General features: G+C 46.4%; 1 protein-coding gene across 2 annotated transcripts in view; it reads right to left on the bottom strand.

The window, feature by feature from the left end:
• The window catches only part of LOC126543767 (protein O-mannosyl-transferase Tmtc3-like), a 397,442-nt gene that overhangs the window by 71,437 nt on the left and 312,505 nt on the right, over window positions 1-13,500 (bottom strand). For both annotated transcript variants that reach the window (XM_050190874.3, XM_055061695.2), the window contains one exon: window positions 5,691-5,827. In XM_050190874.3, coding sequence (XP_050046831.2) covers window positions 5,691-5,827 — 137 coding nt within the window. The remainder of the gene's footprint in view (window positions 1-5,690; window positions 5,828-13,500) is intronic.

Below are 13,500 nucleotides of genomic sequence, written 5' to 3' on the forward strand. Positions count from 1 at the left end.
TTCTAAAGACATCCAGTTTGTATCGGTATCTAACCAGGAATTACTATGAATGAGCTAATTTTGCAAATGATCGTTGAAGGGAACCCATTATAGCACCAGGCTATCTAGTTAGAGGTTTTACGTCAGAACTGTTATTGCGACTAGACGCAGTGGTGAATGTCTGCTCCAGATGTCGATGCAAATTCATTGAGCTGGTGCATAGGAACCACAGGAGCTGGCGCAATGCAACTTTGATCGGACGTTGGGCATGTGAAAGTGGTATATGGGCAGGTGTAGGAATGTAGGAATAGGTGTAGGTGTAATTAGGTGTGTTGTGAAAAACTGCAGGCTTTCTTTTTTCCTTTTTTTCACTTGGGAGCTCTATGGGGCATTCAGCAGTGTTTACGTTTAAAAATACCCCGCGTATCACAATGAAGCTTATTACATGGTTAACAGTGTCTTGACGAAAACATATCAAAACAAATTTTAAAGCTACAGATGCCTTTTGGATGCCGTAGAAAATTGTCAGGTACGTTGTAATCGGACTTCTCGTTAACTGCGACGGAATAAAACATTCGTCGTTTGCGAACTTCAAGGCGTATCCAGATAAAGCTTTGTACATATAGAATGTTTGCGAGATATACTGGGAAAGTTTTAGTTATATTGGTGGCACCACCGGAAATTCCTAAAATGCCACTGAAGCCTTTAAAGTGCTCTTTCGAACGATCAATTAAACTTTAGAATTGTGGCTCTAAGTAAAAGGCTCGACATTTTTACTTAAGAATGTGGGCACGTGTACCGGATAACATGTACCCTTAAAATCATCCATGAAAAATTTTTCTTATAAGTTGAGAAACATTAATGTGACAGCCTTAATTGTAAGCGGTCGTGCATTCAACACCGCGCAACAGTTGTGGCTCTACGCGGCGCAGGATCGTGCAGGAGGGCAGCGAAAAAGCTCCACAGGAGCTGGAAACACCCTTTCTTTTTTTTGCCTAGAAAATGCTCAGAGGCTACAACAGGAAACACTCCACGCATCGCGGCGTTTTTGTCTCTAAATCCGTTTCGCTGGAATTTCGGGTTGTGATTCTGCAACCTTGAGGTGAGCAGCGCTAACAGACTTAGTACGAAGGCGAAGAAGACGGACACAACGCTTCCTTGTCTTCGTATCAAATCATTTCGTGCTGTTTGCCTCAATAATGGAATACCTAATCACGCGGAAAAACCATCCTTCTGAGTCTGCAAGAAAGCACAAACTCGCCGGAATTAACGTATGTGACGCTACATATTCACAAAATTTTGTTGGTCTTCATGGCATGCCAACACGATGCTGGAAACAATAGCCCTCTGTGTACACCATAGTAATAGACCGTCTCGGCCGCGGGATGTATTGGTGAGGCGTACTCCAGAAGGAGGGACATCTGAGGGTGTTGGCAATGTGTCATGGTGAAAAAAAAATGTCAACACAGAATCACTGCCTAATAATGCGTGCTGTTTTCAGAGTCATTTTCTGTAGCTTTGGCAACGCACCCTTCTAGCGACTAATGATAAATCTATCCCAATTAAACTTGTACCCGAATGTGTTCGCATGGATGGCTTTGTTGTTTACAACCCACTCTCAATCAGTATTTGTAAACAGCCACTCATCCGATCCCCTACCCGTAGCATCAAGTGTACCTCGGGGCTTTGTTGCTAGCCCTTTGCTTTTTCTGAATATAAAGTAACGTGCTGCCCCCCCCCCCCCTCCCTCCCCTCCTCCTTCGCGTAGCTTATCTTGCCAATCACGTATACGTTGGCGAATGACTGCGTAATCTATGACTCAGTTTACAACGCATCCAGTTAAGCGACCTTTGAACTTGACCTAAACCTCGACACTGGCGTGAACACAGGCTAGCGTCCGTTAAACCATGCAAATACAAGGTGCCTTACCGGTCGTCAAACAGCGACTTCTTAATCATATATAAAATTTGTAACCATGCCAGCGAATCAGCAACACATTTCATACATCTTGGGGTCACATTTTCTAGTGACCTGACTTGGAATGCGCATGTCGCCAACGTCGCATCATCAGCAGATAAAACAAAATAATTTGTAAAGCGCTGCTTAAGTGAGCTCGTACATGCACAAAATTATTTCCGTATAAGTTGCTCATCGGTCCAAAACAGGAATAAGCATTCACCTTGTGTGATACGACCTATAGATGGCCTATAAATAATCTCGAAGCTGTTGAACATCGTGCGGCCAGATTCATTCATTCATCATATTCGTGTGACGTTAGCGTTCATCATTGAAAACAGAATCGAGATGATTACTTTTTTCTTACGGCCGCCGCGTAGCCACGCTTTTACTGTTCCAAAAGTTGTTTATTTTCACTCATCGCTCAACCGCTCTTCATATATTACACTCCGCCAGCATACATATATCGTTGCACGAGTCACCCTTTGCAAGCTTCCCACTTACGGGTATGCGCTGTTATTTCTAAAACGCCCCTCAACCTGCAATTCCCATCCCATCTCTTCTCCAATCTGCTAAACAACGGCCCGGTGTTCCTCGTCATATCGTCGCCGTCCGCTGCCCGTCATCTTTTATTAATAACCTTACCCGTCATCTCGTAAAGTGAACTATTGTGGCAACGTGCCTGCTTATATTCAGTAGGTGCAACCCTCATGTAATTCCCTTTATAGGGACCTTAATGAAAATAAATGGAATGAAATGAAAGGTCTGCTACGGTGGCAGCTCCAAAAACATTTGTTAACTTTAATAAAGTGAAACGACCCGCGTTTTTCTTTTCTTTATTCGACACAGTATTCATTTCTTATTTCCTTGCTTTACCACCGATGACTCCAATGCACTTTTGCAGTCTTGTGGATCGGCTCTTTAAAGCAATTTCAGGAATCACCTTTATTGAGTTTGGAAGCACTTCATCGCTTTCCCTATCAGGTATCCTCGGTCGAACTTGGAAAACCAGATTTCGTCGCCAGGGGGAATGCACTTTATATAGAGTTACTTTCCATAGTTGAACAATTTGCGAATTGCGGTTCAGAATTCTGATCTTCCTTCCCCGTAAGACGAGCAACCCGGACAGCGGACTTTATGCTTGTTCAATGAGAACTTGCTGGATGATACGCGCAGTCTGTCTTGTTTCTTTATCTTTTTTTTTTCTTTTAATTTCTTACAACGGGGGAAATGCAGCTACAGTAGCTTTGATAAATAGACGGAGAGGTCGGCACTTTTCTTCGGGTGCTCACCCACTCGCTCACCCTCATTTTTAACGGCGTGATTGTCTGTGGATGTGAGTGTGGGAGCATGTCTGTGTCGGTCGGGGATGAGAGTGGTAACGTGTGTGATTGCATATAAAGAGCAGTACCGGCGCTGGTGCTTAGCATAAATACACTTGGGTGGCACACTCACCCAAAATCGTCCCGAAGCCATGACGGTGAGTAAGCGTGAGTCGGCGCGATAGTTAACGCGAGTGCCAGTTAGTGCATATATAAGTGTAAATATTGGTAGCGTGATGTACTGTAAAAAATTGTCGTCTTATTTTGCCGTGGTACGTTCCACACGCAACAAAGAGTATTGATTTCAGATGGAACCGTTTGTGAAGCGTAAAAACGCGCTAAAAAAATTGTCTACAGCACTCTCTGATAAAACGCCACTAAGCGCTGCCTGATATTTACAAGACTCCCCCCCCCCCCCCCTTTTTTTTTTCTCATTTTAGCGGAATGAGAATGACAGGTCCAGGAAGGACAACAAAAAAGAAAAAGAAAAAAAAGAAAGAAAAGAGCTGAAACCATTTGTCATACGATGCGGAGAAAATAACTTCGACACGTTTAAACCAGCGAAAACAAAGCTGTTTTTCCGCGAAAGAAAAACATTAAGAGGCAACCATTTCGCTTTAGCGTATTGCCATGTGATAAATGAGCTTTACTGCGGCCCATCAGACACTTTTTTACATCTCGGGCACTGTTTCACGTGGAGTTTCCATTAACGCAGAAACGCCACGGTCGAGTGTGCTTCTTCTTCTTTTTTTTCTACGATCGATAATTTTATCGGTGAAGAACTCTCGGTCATGAGGGAATTCATGAAAATTAAATGACTGTTATAAGCAAGCCTTTAAGTTCACATAATCCTCGTTGAGTTGATCGCTCCTTGCTCGTTTAGCTCAGGTCACGGTCCGCACGTAGTGTTTGGACATATTAATGAGAAGTGGCTTTTGGCCAAAATTTGTTTGCTTTCTTTCCTTGGCTTTCTCCCACCGCCCCCCCCCCCCTTTTTTTTTTCTGTGTGTGTGTGTGTGTCAAGATGAGATACGTTGCGTTTCGTTCAGACTCTAATATCAGCTTACAATGGGTTTTTATACAAGGAACAAGAAGAGAAGAAAAACTAATTTATTATGTAGCGTAACAGCACTAGAGATTGTGGTTAAATAACTGGACAAAAAGAATGCGTAACTCTAGTTTGGGCTACGTGAGAGTTCGTAGAATCGGCTTAGCTCGATGGAATTCGCGAAATCTAGTACTAACAGTTACAAAAACATAGCGCACAACTGAGTATCAGAGACTAACTAGTGGTTTCACGATGATTCTCATTAGAAATTAGAAAAGGAAACTTATAATTAAAGGTAACAAAAGATGACTTTGCACGACAAAACAATCAAGTGCGTGCATGTGAATTTCGGCCTGACTGCACATTTCGCTGCTTACTTTTCAGGAGGCAAGTATTGCTTTTGCACTCTGGCCCACCGAAACCTTAGAGCGCCGTCAAAGCTACGCATTTTGACAGGCCACATGATGAACCAGAACAAGGAAAAGGAACTCGTCCCTTCGATCCAGCTGGTGTCACACACAAAACGATTACCAGAGGACAGTGGACGGGCGCTTCTTCTTTCTTTCGAGATGAAAATAAATAGAGGAATCGTTGGGGGGGGGGTCTTTGTTTGCTGGAGACGGTTACTGCTTTTCACTTGGTTACTAAATAACATAAGACGAATTGTATAGATTTTCGCATTAGGTACTGCTGCAACAAAATACGAGAAAATATAGGGACACTAAGGCCGGAAGCTTGCCAGGAAAGGTTCCAGGTGAAAGAAATTCCGCGGATGTCAGTGGTACACATCTACGTTTTCACGCAAACGCGCGAATGGGACTCTCACAATAACAAGACCTTCTCGTGATATACTACATCCTCATTGGTGGACTGAACCCGTGGCTTTGCCTGCACTGCACGGATTTGGTGAGATAGAATGTGAGACACAAAGCCTGAACCGACGCCTGCACTCAACGAAATCAACGTCGACAAGCAGAAGTGCGCGGCAAATTGGCACTCGCAAATAACACAAAAGACGTGAATACCACAGCGTGCTACACCGTGGCGTGCTGCGATGCACACGACAGCTACGAACGCGCAAGGACGTTCGCATGTCGCCGATACAGCGTGCTCTGACTATACATATTGTATAGCATTGGCTATGGTCGATTTGTGTTCAGCGTATCCGCTGTCCTTCCTTTCTAACTCATTTTATTTCGTTTGTTTCTTTTCCTACATTCCTTAGTTGCTGAAGTTCATTCTTGATGATTGGCATACCCGGGCCTTCGTTGACCTATTTTTTTTTTTCCGGGATCTCATCATTGAATAAACAACAACAGCAACAACGAACGAGCGGAAATGTGTAAAAGACGCTCTCGCCAGAACGGGCTTCGCGCAGGCCTCACCTGTGATAGAGGAGGCACACCAGGGCGTGCAAGAGAAGGTTCACCAAGTGGTAGCCGAACGGATCGAGACCGTGGACAGCGAAGTTGAGTCGGAACGTCAGCACTGTCAGTGGACGGTAGGATTTGTGACTTTGTTCCTGAAAAGAAGCAACAAGGGTGTCGGCGTGTGCTTATGGCAGGCAGGTTTCGTCGATGGTCACTTAGTGCGCATGCAAGTGACGCGTATGAGGGCGCGAAGAGAGAGCATGCGCCTCTCTTTTCTCACTGTTGCCTTTGCCCGAATGCCTCATCGCAACTATGTGCAAAACCACTGGAGCGGAGAGTGAAAGAAAGAAGCAATGCGTCAAGTGCTAGGTGGATTTGGTCAAGGGCATTGAAACAGCCGGCAGAAAATTATGACGTCCTGCCACGGACAGTAATAAGAAACGGAAACAAAATCGACCGATTGTACTAAGAAGAAAACAGAAATCACAGAAAAAATAGCGAAGTGCACGCATATGCACTTGCTCGTGTAAACACACGACCAAGAACACATACACTGCATAGATGACTGAAACTTGACACTCTATTGACACGCACAAAAAAAAAGAAAAAAGAAGAATGATGATCATGCCGCATTTTAATCAATACTCTGAAAGTATCTCGGCATACTTTCATGCTATATCGGTGCCAGTATCGCTGTTCTGTCCCTTTTTCATTTTTCTCCCCAGATGTCAGAAGTTACGAAATGCCTCTGCAGCCGTTTATATATGTTTCAATACTCGGAATAATCAATGCGCAAGAACATCCACGCAAGAATGATGGCACAAGGCTTTGCTATCACATAATTATGGCTCAGCTATTATATTGCGATATTTTTTACGCGCTCTAGCTTCGGCAAATGACGCTCCGAAGGGTTTTCTTAAAAAGAAGAAGCGGATCGACAGCCAAAGTGATCTGCATAAGCTGAAGAAATTTGCATAATTAACGGGCCGAACCGGCGCACGAGCATAATATGAATTCTTGAGTTTAGAAAGTAACAGCAGGCTTGTATCATCACTACTCTTGAAACTAAAAAGAAAGAAAGAAACAGTTCAAGGACAGTATTCTCAAGAGCATACGAAGGACCACGTTGACAAATATCGATTTCCACTGAACACCTTCAGCTCTTCCTTTAATTTTATGCAGAGCTGTCGCGGAGGTCAGAACACTTAGCTTAACGCTTCAAAGTCTTAGCCCGAAAAAGGAAATCTCGGTTGACAGCTACATATCGCACGAACGAACGAACGAACGCACACACGCACGCACGCACACACACACACACACACACACACACACACACACACACACACACACACACACACACACACACACACACACACACACACACACACACACACACACACACACACACACACACACACACACACACACACACACACACACACACACACACACACACACACACACACACACACACGCACGCACGCACGCACACACACACACACACACACACACACACACACACACACACACACACACACACACACACACACACACACACACACACACACACACACACTTAAATAGAATATCTGACCTTTAATTGCATGCTGACGTGGTATCGCCCGCAGTACACGGAGGCACAATATCAATGAAGAATTTCCCAACGGCTGCCTTTTAATTCTTGAACTGGGGCCCTACTACGTAAAGCTATTCCAACCTGTTCTTATTTCAGCCTCCTGACGTCAAATTTATGTAACAGCCGACGCAAGCATCGGGCAGTGACCCGCAGCGTTGTCTGAGCAGCCCAATCAAACGCGCTCCTCGTTTATAGGCGGTCACCTTTATTTATTTGCTTTAAAAACGAATAGCGTTGCCTACATTGAGCGGTTTTTCTTTCCTAATTGGCTGAAAAGAGGCGAGGAGCACGCTCAAGTCGAGAGGGTTTCGATAGGGCCGAGGCAGCGCTGTGAAAATAAACGGATGAATAGGGTGGTGCCGGCGTCTGCGATCAGTCCGCTACCGCTTAGTGGTGGCTGGTCGAAAATCGCGGCGGCGCGCAATGGAAGGTTAAGAACGCCGCTAAAACTGATGCTCAGTAGAGTTGGCAGAGCGAGGTCGTATACATGCCGAAAGGGCTCGATAACGTTATACTTCCGCGCGGAAAGGTTTATTATACAGAAATAAATCAATGCTCTCCGGCAGGTGCGAGTGCCCGAGTGATCGGCGGGCAGCCATCTTCTATTCTTTTCGGAAAGGGGCAGTCTCCGGCTATTCAGAAAAAAGAAGTTTTGTTCGGCATATTAATGCATCTTTAACGCGTACATGTCGCTTTGACGCTGTGAGTTTTCGCGGTTTTGTGATGTCGCGTGACAGACAGGCGATGTGGGTGCAGCCGGAAAACTTTTGACTACTTTTGACCAATAGTAGAGGGCTAATGGCGAAAAAGCGTCGAATCATAAATAATTATTTTTCTTCTGTTCGGTCTAATCATGCATAATCAGTGTGTACACGTAATATCAGATGGGGAGCTGTCGCGCTTTTCGTGACGTCGCGTGACAGACAGATGAAGTGGGGGTGGTCCAAAAAAGTTTTTGACCAATCGCCGTGGGCTGATTGCAGAATTGGAATAGAAAAGTTTGGAATAGTTTTACGTTATCGCGCCCTTGTTCTGTCACGTTCTTTGCATTAGTATAATATACGACAAATGGCCTATAGGATACGAACAACCTTTAGTTTTTTTTTTTCTGTAGTCTAATTGTGCGAAGTATTCACGAGAATCTAAGGCCTGCTGGATGCCCAGTTCGAAGATGTACACACACAGATGGTGGTTTCTAGTAGACTTGGTGTATGATTTGAGGTCCGCAATATGGTCCCCTCCTGAGCGATATTGGCGAAAACCACTCTGCGACTACGAAGGTATGACTTCTGGAGAGAAGTCATACCTACGGAACACGTCAGTGTATGATTCGCTGATTTAACACACGTTCTTCCAAATCTCCAGCATTGAATGACTGGGAAATTGGACGATAAAGCTATTAGAAGGTTTGCCGTACATCCTGGCTTTAGCACAGAGATAAGGGATGACTTCCCGTACAATGCAATTGTGCAAGAGCGACAAATCTCGTAGTATTAATCCAACAAACCGATTCGTAAACATTTCTAAGTAATTGATATGTTATATCGTCTTCACCTGGGGGCACTGCGCTGCTTCGACAACGGAAGTGAATGCCACAGCTCTCGCGTTGTGATCGTCCTCCCTTATGCTGTCTCTCAAAGAGTTTCATGAAGATATATATATATATATATATATATATATATATATTCACGTCATAGTCCGAGGTGTTAAGGAGTAGGCGCTGTAAAAATAAGCATAGCTAAGCAGTGAGAGCCAGAATTGGTTCCAGCACGTCCTTCATTGAGTTTGAAATTGCATTCGAATGTATTCTATGAAAGTAGATAAAATCTCAAACGGATGCAGGGACAAAAAAAAGACAGGCAGTTCTTTTGCACCAGTTTTTTGACATATTCAAGGTGCTCTATCGCAGGGGGCGATAAAGGCGCACGAAACACTTGATGACAGTCCTTCTGCGGTACTTAGCTATATAGTGCACACGACGTGAATTCAGTGGAGATGCATAATGTCGCTGCTTTAACAACTTGCGCTTCTCGTTTATTGGGTCGCTGTTTGGTGACACGACTGATTTCGTTGATTAGGTGTGCCATGATGTTATAGCTGCCTACAGAGCTCCTAAAGTAAGTTTGAAACTGGGAAAATATCTAGATCGCTTTAAAGATACGGCGATATCCTCCGAAAATGCTCAATTTTCTGTCTTTTGCTCTGTTTTGTACATTTAATCTACTGAGGTCGTTGGTCCCGAGATAAATGCCGTCTTCCACTTCAGAGTCGCTGACCACCAAGGGCAGTTACTATAACTGGCTGCGCTGTCGTCACCATCAATTTTGCGGCGAGTAATGATCTAACCTCCTGGCTAAAGGCTGGTTGCAGTATTTTTTATCGTACACACCCATGTTACAAGCAAGCAGACAAGTGGATTCACAGGACACCGACATGTCCTGTTCAAAAACTGCTATACTAGATCATAGCTGCTGAAAGTAACGCAGAAAATAATACCACCCATTCAAATCGATAAATGAGTTATTCATAACGGGGCTCCGGACCCAACAGACGCGAAGCAAGCGGGGAATTCAGCCTATCCCAAACATAAGAGGCCGGTCGAAACACGTTCAAGGACTCGCCGCTGGCGCCAGCGAGATGATCGCATCTGAGCGGTGCGTTTGTGAGAACAGAACGTCTTCTGAGCTCGTCACGGCCGTCCTCGCCGCACGAAAGCCTGCAGCTATTGTTGCGGCAGAAGTTCCCAGACTGGTGGCTACTTGCGACACGTGGCTTGGCCCTACACCACAGTCCCGGTGCGCCAGTGACGAAACCAAGCGGAACGTGCTCCCGTGTTTCGTGCGCCTTGTGACGACACACCGAAACGTTCGTTCCTCAGCTTGCCCGTGTTCTGGGTTTCCTTGTGGGATCACCGTGGTTCCTACAAGAGAACCGCGGTGGCCTCGCCAGTAATCTAGCGACACTCCAGCAAACAGTGGGACCCTAGTGAGAGGTGGAGGGCGCGGTTGTTGGGCAAATTGCTCGACGCGGTGGTGTCCGCGCGGAGGAGCTTATTCCTGCTGCATCGAGCCGACGCCGCAGGGAGAAGGCAGGAGGATGGGGCATTGCACTTTGTAATCCTCTAAACGGCTTCCAAGTGCCCGGCTCGTTTGTGAAAAGGAAAACGGTAGAGGGCGAAGAGCAAGAGGGGAATGGGACGGGAAACAATTCGATGGGCTTTCGGCTTTTGTCCTAATGAGTGCGCGCCGGCGTAAACAAACGGGCGAGTGAGCTCTGCAAAGAGGAAGGGGAAGCCTGGCGCCGACGACAAAGGTGGCTCGTCGCCGGCGCGCTCTTGTAGGGGAGGTCGATGGCGCGCCTGGGCGCCCCTGAGTCCTTGTAAGCAAGGATGCCGTCTTCCTTTGATCATTACGGCGCGCGAGGTTCCCCTACAAACGGCGCGCCAGATCACAAACACGCAACGCGCCAAACAAAACGTGATGGGGAGTGATCCCGAGCCATCGAAGCAGCCGAGGCCTCCGCACCCTCCTGTGAGGGCGCTGGGCTGGGGGGATGTGGGGGGAATCAATGAGGCATTTTGTGCGGCGCGAAGCGGGAGAGAACGACGCGGTGCTGAAGGAGCGCGCGCCTGCGCCGCTGCGAAGAACAAGGAAGCGAGAAGTTTTCGCGAACGCAGCGAATTGAAACTCCGCCGGGAGTTGCAAGGCGCATTGCTAACGATGAGCTCGCCGAGGAGGGCCAGGCGCCACATGTGCTCTCGGTCGGCGCATTTCCTTCCGCGCCTGCTGCTGCACGAGCCTCGCGGCGCGTTTCGCGCGCCGGATGAGTATTTCGTCGTCCTCTAATGAACGCCCCGTGCTGCGCACCCGAACGACCCCGCAGACGGCACGCGCGAATTTTTAGCGATCCTTTCTCGGCGCTAAGCTCCGGTAATGAGTACCTGCGCTGCCAAGACACTTTAGTGCCGGTTCGGACGCTGCCCTCTTCACGGGATCTGGGGGGGCTCGTCATTATTGCGGGGCCGCGAGCGAAAATCCCACGAGAGGAAAGCGCTGCTTGATCCTGCGCCCACACGTGCACTCCGCCGCTTCCACACTTCTCCCGCGGCATATGCCTGAAGCAAGAAGGAGCGTTTCCTTCTCGCTTAAGTATTTCTTCTTGTCATTTTAAGGTGTAGGCGTGCGATCAAGCATGTATAGTGCCTATTAGAATGAAGAACAACTATGGCTCCGTATCAGAATCGAGACTACGATAACATAGCACCTAAAACGTCGGAATGCGGGTTTCTCTAGTCAAGGTACACACTAGTGAAATGCAATTCTTTTGAAACCTGAGCTCGTTATTTCATTTGTTTGTCTGTTGGAAATGCGAGTTTGTTGCACATCTGCATGTGGGCACACGATATTGGAGACGTGGTTAAACATTGTTCGGAGATGGCTCCAGTTCTCTCATCTTGACGCGATGCCCGCCTAATAGGGAAAAAAATGAAAAGTTCTCGTTCAGACCATCGCAATTATTATGTTGGAACACTGTCTCACTACTGAACTTCTTTGTGTTAAAAGTCGATAAAATCAGAACCACTCACCGGATCAAGTGCAGAATAAAAGTTCGAAAGCAGCTATCTAGTATACTATAGCCATACCTGCGGCCACTTTAGGCCTACAGCACAAAAGTCCACTGCGCCACTTTCGGACCGGGCTATACAGCCCGAAAAATTGGCCGCATAATTGTCGCAAAATATGAAGGAGCCTGACGAGTTGTCAGCCTGTTTCAATCCGTAGGGACTGGCTCGGGATTCTTCGCAAGCAGCTCAGGCTAACGGTGCATGTGCGTGCGCTATACTATACGCATAGGGTGTCACGAGCTAACGTCATCCAAACGCTTCAACGGAAGAAAAAAAAATATATTTTTTTTTTTAAATACGGGGCAAGATACGGTTTTAAGGCAATCGGTATTCGGTTTTCAGAGGTTTGGCAACCGATGACCGTAGTCCGTACGTCTTATATTACCATCTTGTGAAATCCTTTCTTTTTTTAACCTTTTTATTTTGTAGAACAGCTTGGCTAACATTAGCTGGGACACACAGCACACCTGGTATTTTTCGCAGCGTTGAAGATGTCGGCTGCTACGAGATTGCACAACTAGTTTCAGTGGCGTAAGATAAAACTTTTCAGTAAACAATGCAGTCACACTCGTCTGCACTGCACTGCTGTTCTTGCTGTCTTAACAATCTCGATGACAACACGCTACTAAATCCAATCAAAAGTATTTAGACCCGCTCTATAAGGTCACGGGAGTTCACGGGGTTTAACGTCACAAAGCAACGCTGGTGCAATGAGACGCCGCAGTGGAGGGCTCAGTATCAATTCTGACCACTTGGGGTTGCATAACGTGCACCTAAGAAAACGAGATTTTTTTTGCGTTTCGATCACCCTCATTGAAATGCGACCGCCGTGGCAGATAGTTCTGGCTTCTTTAATGGCGCCGCTGAGTTCGGGCAGGCGAAAAGATTACAAGGATTACGAGACAAGTTCGCCCAGGCAGAAAGTTCGCATGTATAGTAGAAGAAAAAGAAAAAATATCTGAGAAGTACAATCCAATAACTATAGTCATCCAGCACGCTATGTAGCTATAGTACATTAGCCCATCTTCCTTCTTGTACGAAGCTGATATACTCGTAATTTCACACGCATAATGCGTGTGCTCACTGACTGCACGTCCCATCAGCAGTGACAGTGGATTCTCTGACAACATATACGCGGTGTTTCGGTCGACTAACGACTACACTGAATAAACTGACGGTTCCACTGCATATTTTTTTTTTTTTTAGGCACGGCGTCACCTGTCTAGTGCAACACCGGGGGCGCGCAGGGTGCCCCGCGCATTTCTTGCTATTTCAGCGTGGACAAAGAGCCAACGTCAAAGAACTAAAGCAAGAGTAAAGCTGGCTAAGAACAAAAGACAGGATAAACGCTTCCCTGACCCCCAGGAAGGAAAGCTGCGGTAAAAAGAAATTAAGAAGTCGAAGTACAAAAACCAAACGAAGCACTATGAGTGCTAGAGAAGTGATGGGAGCCACAGAGGAAACGGCGAGCGGGAGCGATGCGTCTCATTAAAAATGCATAGAGCCGCTGCGTTCCTTTGGCGGAGCCAACTTTCTTCAGGAGATGCGCGAGGCAGCGGAGTGAT

Source organism: Dermacentor andersoni, chromosome 1 (assembly GCF_023375885.2).
Source record: "Dermacentor andersoni chromosome 1, qqDerAnde1_hic_scaffold, whole genome shotgun sequence".
In the NCBI taxonomy this organism is placed as follows: Eukaryota; Metazoa; Arthropoda; class Arachnida; order Ixodida; family Ixodidae; genus Dermacentor; species Dermacentor andersoni.